Source organism: Ictidomys tridecemlineatus, chromosome 1 (genome assembly GCF_052094955.1).
Source record: "Ictidomys tridecemlineatus isolate mIctTri1 chromosome 1, mIctTri1.hap1, whole genome shotgun sequence".
NCBI classification, from domain to species: Eukaryota; Metazoa; Chordata; class Mammalia; order Rodentia; family Sciuridae; genus Ictidomys; species Ictidomys tridecemlineatus.
The window spans coordinates 49,688,785-49,705,861 of NC_135477.1; the positions used below are offsets into that span (position 1 = coordinate 49,688,785).

A 17,077-nucleotide genomic window follows, 5' to 3' on the forward strand; every position below is an offset into this window, starting at 1 on the left:
GCAGCATTGCAAATATCAGCAAAATAAATGCACTTGTTTATATTTTCTGTACTACCCTATGTGTATTTAATAAGTTATTCTAGGTTGCAGCTTTAAGAAAGTATATTAACAAAAAGTGTATCAATTTGTGTTATCGGAAACAACAAGGTAATTATGTCATGATGCCTCAATTGAATTGGCAACTGTAATTTTAGCAATAAAGTTTGGCACTTTGTTTACCATTATATTTCCTTCACCTTTTCAGATGTCTCTTTTTTTCTGTTATCAAAGGAAAATGTAGCAGAATAATAATGTAATCTTGTTTTTTGATTGTGTGTGAAGATGAAATACTTGTGGGATATTTTTGAGAACTTTTTTGCTATTTAAAATAAATCATTCTTTTTAGTACTGTAATTCGTGGATAATCTGTTCATTTTGAAATATAATCAACCTGTAGAAAACAAAACTTTGGATGGAAAAAAATTTTCCTTTCAGCATCGGTATTGATTAATTAAATTAATTTGGAAAATAATTGAAATGGTTCAAGTTGAAAACGTTTTAAACCTTTTGGTAGGTATTGTGGGGTTGGTTAATAAAAATAACATTCTACTAAAAGATAGCATTGGGATGGAATAGTGAGTATTACATCATACATCATATAAAATTATTATTTTATATCTAAACCAAATCTAGATGACAAGAATGCCCCCCCTTTTTTTGCAGTGGAGAAAAGATGAGGCCTCAAGAAGAGTAATAGAGTGGAACAAAATATAATACATGTTGCTTAATAGTCTAATAGCTCACAGAACAAAAGTGATCAACTTTTGAAAAATAATGATCATCAACTCACTTGTTGTAGAGAATATACAAATTAATTTAGATATAAAGTTTTACCCATAATATAAATGGAAAAGATTAATAATATCTTATACAGGAAAAGGAATGTTCATTCACTGCCAACTTAATACATTAAAAAAATAGCACCTCAGTTTAGTTGTTATTTGCATTCTCCTATCATGAGTAAGTTTAAGTATCTTTTCAGAGTTTTCAGAGCCATACATGCTTTTTTCCCAACTTTTTTGTTTATCGGGGCCTCCTGTTGGCTTGTGAAGAGATGTTTTAATATTTTATATTTATCACTTTTTAGTATTTAGATTCTATTACATTATTTTATCATTGTTTAACTTTCTATAGTTGGGCATTTGATCTTTTAGAATGTGGTTATTCTGCTGAGGATAGTTATTGAAAGTTTGTTCTAAGCTGGGCACAGTGGTGAACGCCTATAATCTCAGTTACTCAGAAGGCGGAGGAGACAGGAGGATCACAAGATTGAGGCCAGTCTCAGCAATTTAGACCTTGTCTCAGAATAAAAACATAGCTGGGCACGGTGGCATACACCGGAATCCCAGGGGCTCGGGAGGCTAAGGCAGGAGGATCATGAGTTCAAAGCCAGCCTCAACACCAGTGAGGCACTAAGCAACCCATTGAGACCCTGTCTCTCAGTAAAATACAAAATGGGGATGCCGCTCAGTGGTTAAGTGCTCCTGAGTTCCATCCCTGGTATCCCCCAAAATAAATAAATAAATAAATATTTAAAAAGGTGGGGGCTGGCGATATTCTAAGCTCTATTATGAGTTTTTGTACTAACTAGCTATGAGTAAACCGTAACCTTACTCAGATATCAATTTCTTCACTTATAAAATAAGAGTGAATTAGATGATTTCCAGTCCTGTGCACGTTTGAAATGTACCAGAAACAATGAATGCATTGAACTTAAAAGTCTTAATGTAATAGATAATGAAACATAACAATGATATATGGTTATAGGTTTCTAACAGTCTTGTTCCAGCAGTTTCTTGTTGGTTAGACAATGCTTTTCTTTGATAACAAAATTACCTATCAGTTGTTTCCCTTGACATTTCTTGGTTAGAAATACCTCTTCATCTTTTCTTCAGTTCACATCAAAGTATTTCCGAAGAGGCATGCCTTTTTTTAGCATTTAGGTGGCAAGGTGTTAGGAAAGAAAGACGTAGTGCTTTTGAATTAATTTAACCTCATCATTAAATGTCCATGTTAATCTTCATTATTTTATAATGACTGCCAATTGGCCTGTTCAGTTTTCCAGACTCAGTTGGAAAGCTGATATGCTTAAATCTGTTTCTCATCAAAACTTAATACATTAACTAGCTCTGTTTTCCCCCCACAGAGCTAGAGATTAAATTATAATAGAGCCTGTACTCAGTAAAGTTTTATTTACTTGACACCTATGAAAATTCCACTAGAGAAGATGATTAGATATATCTTTTGATGTATACTTTGGGGAATGAGATTAAAACCAAGCAGTGAAATGAAGTATAGATATCAGCATTTGAATTGTAGTATCAAAATTTAAGTGGAATGTTAGTAAAACAGGATTTGTGAAGTCTGAAACCCCATAGAGCCATAACACAGAAATGGATTTTCAAAACTAATAAATTTTGAATGTATAATATTAAATCCCTCTCCCTGTGAAACAGAATGTTTTGCTATAGTGTTTTTCACCAGCAAAAACAAAACAAAACAACCCCACAGTGTTTTTCATGAGAGCATTAAAGCAATAAAAGGAATCTAAAGTCATGTAGGCAATTCTTTGATTTGAACAATTGGTAAATTTTCTCCGAAAGAGGGGAGATGAGTTTTTCTTTGTGCACAGCTGTTTAGTACTATAATTAAAACTAGATGTTAGGTAACTGGATTCCTAATCCATTTCACTTGCTACCATATTCTTTAGTGTTGCCATTACGATTTTAATATCTTTTTAATTCTTTTTATTTTCATAGTTGCTATGCAATTAGATATTAGTTTATGTTAAACAATATATTTGATTATTTTCTCTTTGGAAATTTTTTGTTCAATTCTATTTTTTTTTTATTTCTTTGGTATCCTTATCTAATATACACATCATCTAATATCTAGGTTATTAGTTGCCTTTTGACTGTATTTACCACATCATAGCTTTCTGCCTTTGATTCTTTGCAATTTATTTACTACACTGCTGGTGGATTAGTTATTTTCTTTTCTTTTTCAGTGCTGGGCACCTCACACATACTAGGCAGGGGCTCTACCATTGAGCTATACCTCTAATCCCTACATTGATATTCTTTAAATGGTGTTTTTGCTGTGTTGTAATCCTGTTTAAGAGCTGGAGTGTCTTCTTTCAAATATGTGATAAAAATTTTCGGTTTGGCCTTCAAAGAATCTTCTCTAGTGATTGTGGCTTACCTGTTTGGTCATATGTCCACATCTGATCAGCTCTTGAAAACTCCCAGCCTTACATACCACTTCACTTAATCCAGCTTTTGAATTGATTATGTTTTCACATTGAAAACTTCCAAATGCCTTTTTCTTTCTGTTGTCATTGATGAATAATGTTTCCTTCAGATATGTATGTTTTAGTTGTGCTCATTTTTGCTGTAGCCAAAGCAGTGCTGTTTATGTGAATGCATGTGTGGATTTGGGAAATGTTAATTTAAAAAATTAAATGTTAATTTAAAATGTTGCATGCCTGTAATCCCAGCAACTGGGGAGGCTGAGGCAGGAGGATTGCAATTTCAAAGCCAGGCTCAGCAACTTAGTGAGACCCTAGGCAACTTAGCAAGACCCTGTCTCAAAATTAAAAATGAAAAGGGATGGGGACATGATTCAGTGATTATGTGCGCTGGGTTAAATCCCCAGTGCAAAAACAAAAAAACAAAAAAGCCCAAAAAAATCAAAAAATAAAAAACCAGAAAAATAAATACATCAGAAGTTTTCTGATAGGAAGAAAATATAAGGAACAGCCTCCTTGGTGTTGTATTTTTAAGCTTAAAACAGATATTTTAAACACCTATAATGTAATAAGCCCTGTGCTTGACTGTGTGTTACAAAGAGGGAAAAAAAATAGTTTAAAGGACATTCAAAGACAAGTGTTAAAGGCAAACTTATATTTGAACAAATAGATTGCCTTAGGAAGATAGACACCAAGTGCAGGGTGATTTAAACCAGGAAGCAATACACTATGCTTTGAGAAAAATGAAAAGGATGGGAGGTCATAGATACTTCGTATAATTTGAATAAATTATTCCTACAAAAAGATTGTGGAAACAGAAAAAAAAAATGTTCCTTTTCCCGTTAGTCTACTTGGTGGAATAGAAGAATGACCTGTGGCCACAGGTCATTGTCTAAGGGGGCTGTAATAATTTTCCACTAATTCTCTGGGTGGAGTACCCACAATGATCCTAAGGCTTTTGGGGAATACTCCTGATGTTTCTGTCACTTGATCACATTTTATGCTGTTCTAGGGATTGGGTGGTAAAGCACTTGCCTAGGATATGTGAGGTCCTGTGAGGTCCTGGGTTCAATCCCTAGCACTGCAAATGAAGAAAACCTTGCTGGAAGTGGTGGCTCCCTTCTGCAGTCCCAGTATTTTCCCAGTAGGAAAAAAGTCTTTTGTCTATGAGATGGGGGATAGGAGAGTAAATGTTTATTAAATAATATGAACTAATGTAGATTTTTTTAAATGATGAAAAAATGTACATTTTTTAATTAGTCTATTGAATTAATTTTAGATGATCCCATTTTTGTTGGCAACATCCAAAGCAACGTAATATGGAGCAAGCCAAACCTATGCCTTTTTACGCCATCAGAGTATTGACCTTGGCTACATCAGTGACATAGAACTTCTGGTGCTTGTTGGACTTGACATCCACAGTGAGCACAAGTGTGTTATTTTCTGTCATCTTCTTGGCAGATTCAGTTGTCAGAGAGAAATTAGGGATGGCATAGTAATGAAGCTGGATTGTTTCTCCTAGAGGCGCTCTTGGGAGGACTTCTGGGCTGCCTCTGGAAGATATGGTATCTTGGGCTGCCAAAAGGCAGCTAACCTGTGTGTGGTGGGAGCGTGGAGAGGTTTTAACTGCCTTCTTGGCCTTTAAAACCCTTGATTTATCTTTGTCTTTGGAAGGGGCAGAAGCTTCCTTCACTTTAAAAAAAAATTAAATTTGTTCTTTTTTAGGCATACATGACAGTAGTGTGTATTTTGACATATAGATACAACTTATTCTAAGTAGGATTCCATTCTTGTGGTTGTACATGATGTGGAGTTTCACTGGTCACATATTCATATATGAACATAAGAAAGTTATGTCCAATTCATTCTATTTTTCCTATTCCCATTTCCCTCTCTTCCTTATTTTTGTTACCATTTTTGGGAAAATGTCCCAGATGTCTCTAATATAAAACAAAATAATGGGCTTGGGGTTTTGGCTCAGTGATAGAGCACTTGCCTTACATGCGTGAGGCACTGGGTTTGATCCTCAGCACCATGGAAATAAATGAAAGTATTATGTTCATCTATAACTTAAAAAAAAAAACCCTATTAAAATACTAAAGGATTTTTTCTTTCTCTTTTTTTTTTTTTAAAGAGAGAGAGAGAATTTTAATATTTTTTAGTTTTCGGTGGACACAACATCTTTGTATGTGGTGCTGAGGATTGAACCCGGGCTGCATGCATGCCAGGCGAGCGCGCTACCACTTGAGCCACATCCCCAGCCCAGGATTTTTTTCTTTACTGAAATTTTAAATATGAAATGAAAGAATCTGGTGGAGAAGGGCTTCCATAGGCCTGAAAGTAAGAAAGATTAAATTACTTTTGGGACTAGGGTTGTGGCTCAGTGATAGGGTGCTTCCTTGCATTCGGGAGGCAATACTGGGTTCGATTTTCAGCACCACACAAAAATGAAATAAAGATATTGTGTGTATACCTACAACTAAAAAATAAATATTTTTTTAAAAAATTGTTTTTAACAAAAGCAATATCAGCATCATAATAGGAAAAAATCATTAAAAACTGGGATGTGGGCTGGGGTTGTGGCTCAGTGGTGGAATGCCGGCCTGGCATGCGTGAGGCACTGGGTTCAATCCTCAGAACCACATAAATGTAAAATAAAGACGTGTTCGCCTAAAATTAGAAAATAAATATTAAAAAAAAAGAAAACCTGGAACGCTGGAGCCAGTCCACTTGGGGATTCAAATTGTGGATCCATCACTTCCTAGCTGCATACTTTGAGCAAGAACGTAAAATGAAGGTGCCAGTTATTGATCTATTGCTTTTCAGCTCTAAATTTGTCTTCCATTGTCCTGTTTGCCAATTATTGTTTAGTTTTGTCAGAAGGGAGACAATGGAGAAGGGGTTTCCTTTGTGTGCTGCTTGTTCCTGTGTCAAGCAAGGATTAGTGGAACATTCAGTGGGAGTTTTGGTGGTAACACACCCATGTGTGGTTTCCCAATAATTATACACTGTGGCATCTTCCCATGTGTGGCTTTCCCCAGCATCCAGAAAGGTACCTTCCAACACATTCTGCTGTCATGAGTTCTCCCAGTAGGTGTCTTGTGCCAGTATCACAGAGAGTAACTTTCTGGTGAATTCTGCTGGCATATTGTCTTAGTAGATTTCTCAAACATCCATGGTTGTGTCCTGTACACAAGATGATGTTCTCACCTCTAGTAGGAGTGGCACTTTTGCACAGAGTTGGTCTTTTCTGTTGTCATGTGTCAGCTCTAGAAGTAGGGTTTGCTTCCTTTCTCTACTCCTGGGTAGTTAATCTCCTGTTGTAATTAAAAGTGTTTTATATTAAACTTTTCCCTGTTCAAATTATTGTGTGATTTCTATCTTCTAATTATACTTTGATATTTTGGGTTTATAAGTAGTAGTACTTTTCCTATAAGATTGGCCTAAAGATTAAATCAGATAATATATGCAAAGTGTTTAGAATAGTGTCTGCCATAATGAGTACTCAACCACTGTTTTTTTGGTGTGCTAATACTATTGTTATTGTCTGCTAAGGGCGACATTTCTACTTTTTGTTTACAGGATGTTTCGTCTTAACTCACTTTCTGCCTTGGCGGAACTGGCTGTGAGCTCCAGATGGTACCATGGAGCATCACAGCCCACCCAGACAAGGCGAAGACTAATGATGGTGGCTTTCCTGGGAGCATCCGCAGTAACTGCAAGTACTGGTCTCTTGTGGAAAAGGTGAGTGTTATCTGACCATCTTGTTCTTAAGTGAACTTATATTTTTTCAAATGTCTCTGTTAGAATGGAGTTGATTTCTGAATTAACTTTATATCAAAAGTTATTACCCAAATCATTTGACATTAATAGTATTAGTCTATGAAATAATATATTTTAAAGAATTCAGCCATGGCAATAAATAGAAAACATAGTGCTTTCAGGTCTGCTTGTCTCCCCTGCTGAACATTTTTCATAATGGTATAGGGATGTCAGTAGTTGCTTTAGAAAATGAGTGCTTTGGGAGACTCAGAATCTAGTAACCACACATGAAATTAACTGATGAATCTCAGTATTTGTGTCACCTAATAAATTTCTTTTCTTGTTATTGAAACTTCCCTGGAGGGAAGAGAAAATATAGTTAGTATAGTCTTCTCTTTCTTGAAATATATAGGTACTGTTTTTCTGATTCTACTAACTCTTGTTTTTTATCTTTTACCCACTTCACCCTGTCTTAAAGTTGCTAACATGATTAACTTTCTCAAAAAGATTACATTTTTATTATTTTTTATTAATTATGTTAAATGAAAATATGTACAATAAAATATATTAATTTTAGATAGACAGTTAAAAAATGTTTGTATATTGTACTGAGGATTAAACCCAGGATCTCATACATTCTAAGCACTCTTACCATTGAGCTACATTCCCTGTGCTTTTTATATTTTTATTTTGGGAGAGTCATGCTAAGTTGCCTAGGCAACCCTTGAACTTAAGATCCTTCTGCTTTAGCCTCTTAAGAACTGGGATGACAGGTGTGTATCATCTTGCCCAGCCAGTTCAATAATTTTTCTTTTAATTTTTTTTATTTAAAGACAGGATTTCACTAAGTTGCTTTGGGCCTCACTAAATTGCTAAGGTTGGCTTTGAACTCACAATCCTACCTCAGCCTCCAGAGCCACTAGGATTATAGTCATGTGTCACCACACCTGGCTCAGTTCAGTAAGTTTTGACAAATGTATATAATTGTGCAACTACCCCCAAATTAAGACATAGAATATTTCCAGGGACTGGGGATATATCTCAGTGGATAGAGAGCTTGCTTAGCATGCACAGGGCCCTCGGTTTCATCCCCAGCAACACACACGTACACTCATACACAAAGAAAACATTTCTATTTACTCATAATGTCCTCTCGTGCCTCTTCCTAGTCTCAACACTATGCACCATTCTAGGCAACTGCTTATCTGATTTTTATAGATCAGTTCTGCATTTCTAGAACTTAATATAGGTAAAATCATTAAAAAATGTATCTTTTGGATCTAACTTCTTTTACTTAGCCTAATGTTTTTGAAATTTATACTATATATCAGAAATTTGAATCTTAATTATAATTGGATGGTATTTCTTTGCTTGAATATGCTGCCACTTGTTATCCATTTACCAGTTGAAGGCCAATTGGGTTGTTTCCAGCATTTTTTGCTCTCATTAATAAACTATATTGAAGCTCATTTATAAGTCTCCATTTCTTTTAATTAGATACTTGTGAGTGAAGTTGCTAGATTTTGGCAAATATATGTTGAACTTCATTCAAAACTGCCAGTTTTCCACTGGTTTGGTACATCTATACACTCCTACCAGCAATTCATGAGACTAATTTGTTCACTGGTTTTTGGTGTTATCAGTCTTTTAGTCATACTAGAGAGGGAATGTTGTAGCAATTCACCATGGTTTGATTTACGTTTCCCCAATAGCTAAAGATGCTAAGCATCTTTTCTTGGAATTGCTGGTCATTTCTGATGCCATCTTTTATAAAGTATGTGTTTGAGGGCTGGGGATGTGGCTCAAGTGGTAGCACGCTCGCCTGGCATGCGTGCGGCCCAGGTTCGATCCTCAGCACCACATTACAAACAAAGATGTTGTGTCCGCCAAATACTAAAAAATAAATATTAAAAATATTCTCTCTCTCTCTCTCTCTCTCACTCTCTCTTAAAAAAAAATTAAAGTATGTGTTTGAATTGCCCACTAAAAAATTGAATGGTTTTCCTTCTTATTGAGCTGTAAGATCTTTATGTAGTTTGGATATAACCTTTGGCAGATAGATATTTATTATAAATGTGTTCTCATAGTGAATGGCTTGCATTTTCATTTCCTTCATGATGCCTTTCAAAGAGCAGAAGCTTTTAATTTTGACCAAGTTCAGTGTATCATTATTTTTTATGTTTCCTGTCTAGAAAATCTTTGCCTGTCCCCAAATGTAAAGATTTTCTCTTGTGTTTCCTACAGTTTATTGTTTTAGACACATCATTATTTCTAATTGGTATTATGATCTTTCAGTAGCTTCTCCCCCACATTAGTTATTCCCACTGCTGTTCTATAAAAAAATAAATAAATAAGAGGGGTGCTGGAGTTGTAGCTCAGTGGTAGAGCACTTGCCTCATACATGTGAGGCACTGTGTTTGATTCCCCAGTACCATATATAAATAAGCAAATAAAATAAAAAGGTCCATCAACTAAAAATTTTTTTTAAAGAGGGTAGTTTGAAATGTTACATAAAGGAAACAAATCTACATTTTGTTGGTATGATATTTATAATTTTTGAATTTAAATATCCAAAAGCAAAAAATCTGTATATTGACAACATATTGCTAATATTAGAACTTTTCTAATACATGTCTTTGTTACAGATTCTAACTTTATAAATGTTTCAAGATCATAAATATACCTACCACTAGGGTTTTCTACTGTAAGATTGTTAGTCTTGTGCCTCTGTTATACCATATAGAAACTATGAGCAGGAATTTTTTTTCTCAATAAGAAATGAGGTTTAAAGTTCTTTTTAAAAATAACCTTTTTAGTTTGCTTTGTTTTCTTTCTTTGAATCAAGAAAAATTCAAATGCATCTATCTGAAAGATGATCCATTCACCCTTGTCTTTTAGCTCCTGGACTTTAGCATTTTGTCTTAATTTTTCTTGTAATGCAGTATGACTTTTGAATTTTACTGCAGTCCTTCCCAAGGTTCTCTGGAAGTGAAAAGTGTGCCACTATAAATGGCAGTGGAGATTGTAATTCCTGTGGCCTTATAGGAAGTGGCTTAAATTGTACGGTTATACTATAAATATTTGAGCAGATTGTGATTCCCTTCTGACTCTAAAGAGTCTTATTCCATATGCTTTCTCTAATTTTGTGGATGAGAGAACTTATAAACCTTCAAATATAGTTTTTGCTACATTTCTTTTTCTTTTTTTTTTAAAGAGAGAGTGAGAGAGGGAGAGAGAGAAAGAGAGAGAGAGAATTTTAATATTTATTTTTTAGTTATTGGCGGACACAACATCTTTGTTGGTATGTGGTGCTGAGGATCGAACCCGGGCCGCACGCATGCCAGGCGAGCGTGCTACCGCTTGAGCCACATCCCCAGCCCTGCTACATTTCTTTTGAAGCTCTGTTATTATGTATATTCTTATTTAAGGTTGTTATATTTCCTTGAAGAATTGACCCAATTAACATTAGAAACATTTCATTTTGTTTCTGGTAATATTCTTTGTTCTGAAATCTACTTTGTCTCATATTAATCCAACCACTCCAGATTTCTTTTAATTTGGGTTTGTATGGCATATCTTATTTCTGTCTTTGTATTTAAACTTATTTTGGGCTTTACTATTTGTGTAAGTCTGATAACCTCTGTCTTTTATTTGAGGTGTTTAGACCATTTTCACTTCTCATAATTACTGAAATGGGTTTCATTTAAATCTTCCATCCTGACATTTGTTTTCTATTTGTTGACACTACTCTTTACTTCTTTTACTTAATTATTTAAGATACTGAGTTTATTTGCTTCTCTCTTCTTTATTTCTGTCTTCTCTCATTTTATTGTTTTGGAAGGGGGAAAAAAAAAACCTTTTATTTGTTTTATTTATTTATTTATTTTGAGACTAGGATCTCGCTCTGTTGCCCAGGCTGATTTTGAATTCATAGCCTTCTTCCCTCAGTCTCCTGACTAGCTGGGATGATCATTGCACCCAGTTTATTATTTCCATACATGTATATAGTGTGCTCTGATCATTCTTTTGCTTTTTCCTTCTCTCTCTCTCTCTCTCTCTCTCTCTCTCTCTCTCTCTCCCTCCCTCCCCCCTCCCTTCCTCCCTCTCTCTCTCCCTCCCTCTCTCCGACCCCTTCCATGTGATTATTCTAAAGCAAGATTGGCAAACACTTTCCATAGGATCCAGATAGTGAGTGTTTTAGATGGCCCAGTTTATAGTCTCTGTTGCTACTGCTATATAAAGCAAAAGCAGCCATAGACAACACGGAAATGAATGAGCAATGTGTTGATGATGCATGCCTATAGTCACAGCTCCTTAGAAGGCTAAGGCAGAAGGATGGTACATTCATGGCCAGCCTGGGCAATTTAGCTAGACCCTGTCTCCAAAATAAAGTTTTTAAAAAAGGGAGAATGTTGCTGGGGATGTAATTTAGTGGTAGGGCACTTGCCTAACATGTGCAAGGCCTTGGGTTTGATTTTTGGTGCTGAAAAATAAATAACAAATGAATGAATGTAGCCATGTTCAAGTAAAACTTTTATGGGCACTGAAGTTTGAATTCCATATAATCTTTTTTTGTTTAATTTATTTTTTAGTTGTAGTTGGACACAGTACCTTTATTTTATTTATTTATCTTTATATGGTGCTGAGGATTGAACCCAGGGCCTTGCACTTGCTAGCTGAGCGCTCTACTGCTGAGCCACAACTCCAGCCCATATAATCTTTTTTATCACAAACTATTATTTTTCTTTTTATTCTAGTTATTTAAGAGTGTATAAACCAGGGGCCTTACAAAAACAAATAGGGGACTGGATTTGACCTGTGGGCCATAGTTTGCCAGTTCCTGCTGTAGAATTTAGCATACATCTTGAACTTGTCATATCCTACCTTAAATGTTATATAATTTCCTACCCAAAGGACTTAAAATCAGCATACTATAGTAATGCAACCACCTCAATATTTATAGCAGCTCAATTCACAATGGCTAAGCTATGGAACCAATAGATGAATGGATAAAGAAAATATGATATATACACATTAGAATATTATTCAACCATAACGAAGAATGAAATTATGGCATTTGCTGGTAAATGGATGGAACTGGAGACTATCATGCTAAGTGAAATAAGCGAGTCCCAAAAAACCAAAGGCCAAGTGTTCTTTCTGATATGCGGATGCTAACATACAATAGATAGGGGAGGGAAGAATAGAAGTTTATTGGATTACAGAAAGGGTAATGAAGGGAATGGAGGGGATATGGGAATGGAAAAGACAGTAGAATGAATCTGATATAACTTTCCTATGTTCATATATGAATACACTACCAGTGTAATTATATATCATGTACAACTGCAAGAATGAGATCCTAATACAATGAGTTATACTGCATGTATGTATAATACGTCAAAATATACTCTACTGTCATGTATATCTAAAAATAACAAATTTTAAAAGTTATATAACTTCATATATATATATATATATATATGCTCAATAATATAATTTTTATTTCCCTTCTGTGTTCCTTATATTATTGTTATACATGCTATAACTAAATATTTTATATACTTTATAATACATTGTTGTTGTTGTTATTAATTTTGCTTTATAGAATCACCTTATCTTAAAGAAATTCTAAAAAGAGAAAAAACTTTATTACATTTACCCACACATTTTACATTTCTGGTACTCTTTGTTTCTTTGTGTTAGTTCAAGTGTCTTCATTCCTTCCCTCCTTCCTTCCTCCTTCACTTCTTCCCTCCTTTCATTTTTGAATTTATTTATAGCTTATTTTTATTGGTAGATTGTAATTATTTTTTGAAGCATTCTTTTTTTTAGCCATTATTTTATTTATTTATTTTTATGTGGTGCTGAGGATCCAGCCCAATGCCTCACATGCACTAGACAAGCACTCTACCACACAACCCCAACCTGATTGTAATTATTTGTAATAGTAGAATTCATTGCTATATATTCATACATGCACAAATATAACAATATAATTTGTCAGTTTCATTCTCCAGTACCTCCTCCTCTTTTCCCTTCCTGCTTCCCCCTGGTCTCTTTCTTCTTTTCAACTCCTTTGTATTTTCATGAGGTGCCACCACCCCCAGCTCTACCGCCCCTTTCTGTCTAGCTTTCATATATGAGGGGAAACATATGATTTTCTGAGTTTGGCTTATTTCACTTAACATAATGCTCATAAGTTCTATCCATTTTCTTGCAAATGATGGAATTTCATTCTTTATGACTGAATAAAACTCTATCATATATACTATAATTTCTATTTTCTACTGATGGACATCTAGACTGGTTCCATAATTTGATTATTGTAAATTGTGCTGCTTATAAACATAGGTATACGTGTATTGCTATAGTATGTTGACTTTAATTCTTTTTAAAAAAAATTTTTTTTAGTTGTAGATGGACACAATGCCTTTATTTTTATTTATTTTTATGTGGTGCTGAGGATCGAACCCAGCATCTCGTATGTGCTAGGCGAGTGCTCTACCACTGAACCACAACCCCAGCCCCTTGACTTTAATTCTTTAGAATACATATGGAGGAGTGGTATAGCTGGGTGGTATGATGGTTTTTGAGGAACCTCTGCACTGATTGCTGTAGTGGTTGTACTAATATGTTTCCCCAAATCTTTTCCATGTAGCTTACTTCTGTAGTGCAGTACAGTACCAATGCTGTGACTATGACAGCTAATGCTTTTATCTTTCTACTTTGGTGTGACTTTGCTTAAAAAATTTGATGCTTGCATACTATAAGAAGTTTTTTTTTAATATATAGTGGGAACTTTTTACTGCTTTATTTGAAAAAGAAAAACTAAAGATTCACAAATAAATCATATTCTACAATATAGTCAAGTGTAATCATGTTTCACAATGTTTGCAGAAACTAATTGAAATAAATGACACCTTCATTCTGTAGATTATTTCATTTTAAATACCTTGTAAATTGGAATCTAGATTGTATAATCACAATCGTAAGTTGACTGATTTTAGTATACTAATTTTTTAGATCAGTTTTGCTCACTTCCAAATAGCTAGCTTTTCTGAAAATATCCTTTAAAATATATAGGAAAGGCCTTGATTGAATCTAAAAGTGCCCAAAGATAATATACACCATGATATAATCAAAATTAATGATAACACTTCAGGCTGATTTTGAGTAAAAGCAGTTCTTGATATTTGACCTCTATATCAATTCAGCTCTCTTTTTAGAGATAATGCAGTGTAGTATCTCTATCCATATGAAACAAAATGAAATTAAACCCCTATCTCTCACCATGCACAAAACTCAACTCAAAATGGATCAATGACTTAGGAATACAACCAGAGACCCTGCATCTAATAGAAGAAAAAGTAGGCCCTAATCTCCATCATGTGGGATTAGTCCCCGACTTCCTTAATAAGACTTCTTTGGCACCAGAATTAAAATCAAGAATCAATAAATGGGATGAACTCAAAATTAAAAGTCTCTTCTCGGCAAAAGAAACAATCTATGAGGTGAATAGAGAGCCTACATCTTTTTTTTTTTTAAGAGAATTTTTTAATATTTTTTTTTAGTTTTTGGTGGACACAACATCTTTATTTTATATTTATGTGGTGCACATGCCAGGCAAACAAGCTATTACTTGAGCCACATCCCCAGCCCCCTATATCTTTTTTTGAAAAAATATTTATTTAGTTTTAGATGAACACAAAGTACCTTTATGTATTTTTATGTGGTGCTGAGGATTGAACTCAGTGCCTCACACACGCGAGACTAGCACTTTACCACTGAGCTACAGCCTCAACCCCTAGAGCCTACATCTTGGGAGCAAATATTTACCACTCACACATCAGATAGAGCACTAATCTCTAGGGTATATAAAGAACTCAAAAAGTTAAACACCTCAAAACACAAATAACCCAATCAATAATGGGCCAAGGACCTAAACAGAGACTTCTAAGAAAATGACATACAGTCAGTCAACAAATATGTGAAAAAATGTTCATCATCACTAGCAATTAAGAGAAATGCCAATCAACACCACTCTAAGATTTCATCTCACTCCAGTCAGAATGGTAGCTATTAAGAATATAAACAACAATAAGTGTTGGCGAGGATGTGGGGGAAAAGGTACACTCATACATTGCTGGTGGTACTGCAAATTGGTACAGCCAATATGGAAAGCAGTTATGGAGATTTCTTGGAAAATTGGAAATGGAACCACCGTTCCCATACTAAAACATAAAAACATCATACTACAGGGACACAGCCACATCAATGTTTATAGCAGCATAATTCACAATAGCTAAACAATGGACCCAACCTAGATGCCCTTCAATAGATGAATGGATTAAAAAATATGAGGCCTGTATGCACAGTGGAATATTACTCAGCAATAAAAGAGAATAAAATTGTGGCATTTGCAGGTAAATGGATGGAATTGGGAGAGATAATGCTAAGTGAAGTTAGCCAATCCCCAAAAACCAAATGCTGAATGTTTTCTTTGATAAAAGGAGGCTGAGTCATAGTGGGATAGGGAGTGAGAGCATGGGAGGAATAGACAAACTCTAGATAGGGCAGAGGGGCTGGAGAGGAAGGATGGGGGCATGGGGTTATAAATGATGTTGGAATGTGATGACATTATTATTCAAAGTACATCTATGAAGACACGAATTAGTGTGAATATACTTTGTATACAACCAGAGATATGAAAAATTGTACTCGATATGTGTAATAAGAATTGTAATGTACTCTGCTGTCATATATAAATTTTAAAAATTTATTTAAAAAAAGAATTTTAATGCATTCTGCTGTCATGTGTAAATAAAAAATTAATTAAAAGGCCAGAAAAAATAAAATAATTAAGTATTACAGAACCAATAAATGCAATGGTGTACAAAAAGAAGATCTTGGCTTCTTAAACGATTTACCTTTACACAGCTTCAGGACGGCTTTCCTGGCTGTATGCCTCTGGCTCCCCAAAAGGGAGAGCAAGAGAAAGTCACTAGAGGCTGCTGAGAGAAAGGGGGGCTCGAGATATAGAGAAGGGAGGAGGGAGGGGAGGGGGAGGGAGAGGAAGGGAGGAGAAGAGGAGTGGAGCGGAGGGGAGGGGAGAGAAGAAGGAACAAACACATTCAGAAGTCAGCCTTTACTGGGAGGACTCTGTTCTTAGAAAGAAAGTTCTATCCATGAAAGGGCAGGACTACAAGAGAACAGGTATAACTCAACCCTAGGGGTATACACACAAAGAAGACCTCCTTGCTGTCTGAGTGCGTCTCCAACCAAGCCACAGTGAATGGAGTGGTTGGTCAGAGCCAGAGACATCAAGACTGGATGGTGTGGTCATTCAGTATAGCTTCCCACAAAGAGCTGTTTGAGTTTGAAGGAATGAAGCCATTACCTTGACTAAAGTTGTTTGGAAAAATTTTTTAGGCTATGTTGCTGATTTAATTGCCAATGTATCTTCTACTGACATTCAGTTTTTGCTTGCTGTTGATAATTGAATAGATCTCAAAAATCTAGCAGATCAGTTGTCTTCATGTAGAATTGTGTGTGTGTATATGTGTGTGTGTGTGTGTGTGTGTGTGTGTTAGAGAGAGATTGTTTTTATTCTTGTAGGTTTCCATTTCTTCTTTAAGTACTTGTGTTACTGTAGTAAGAGAAACATTAACATAAAATTTACCATCATAGAACCATTCTTAAGTATATACTTTGATTGGAAGTATATTCGTTGTGAAACGGGTTTTTTTAAATAACTTTCCTGTTCTTCCTCAGCCCCTAGTAATCACCATTCTGTTTTCCATTTCTATGAATTAACTACTCTAAGTAACTCATGTAAGTAGTATTGTACATTATTTGTCTTTTTGTTTCTGGCTTATTTCACTTAACATCTTTAATTCATCGTTTTGCATGTGACAGAATTTCCTTTTTAAATGCTGAATAATATTCCATTGTACACAAATACACAAACTCACACACACACATACACACACATTTTGTTTATCCATTCATCCACAAATTGACAATTGG

At 35.0% G+C, this 17,077-nt stretch overlaps 1 protein-coding gene and 1 pseudogene across 5 annotated transcripts in view; one reads left to right on the forward strand and one right to left on the reverse strand.

The window, feature by feature from the left end:
- Positions 1–17,077, forward strand: part of Micu1 (mitochondrial calcium uptake 1) — a 174,382-nt gene that overhangs the window by 26,839 nt on the left and 130,466 nt on the right. For all 5 annotated transcript variants that reach the window (XM_040273763.2, XM_078040611.1, XM_078040625.1 and 2 more), the window contains one exon: positions 6,869–7,030. In XM_040273763.2, the coding sequence (XP_040129697.1) occupies positions 6,870–7,030 (161 nt within the window). In that variant the 5' untranslated portion in view covers position 6,869. The remainder of the gene's footprint in view (positions 1–6,868; positions 7,031–17,077) is intronic.
- On the reverse strand, positions 4,632–6,849 carry LOC101969679 (large ribosomal subunit protein uL23 pseudogene; annotated as a pseudogene).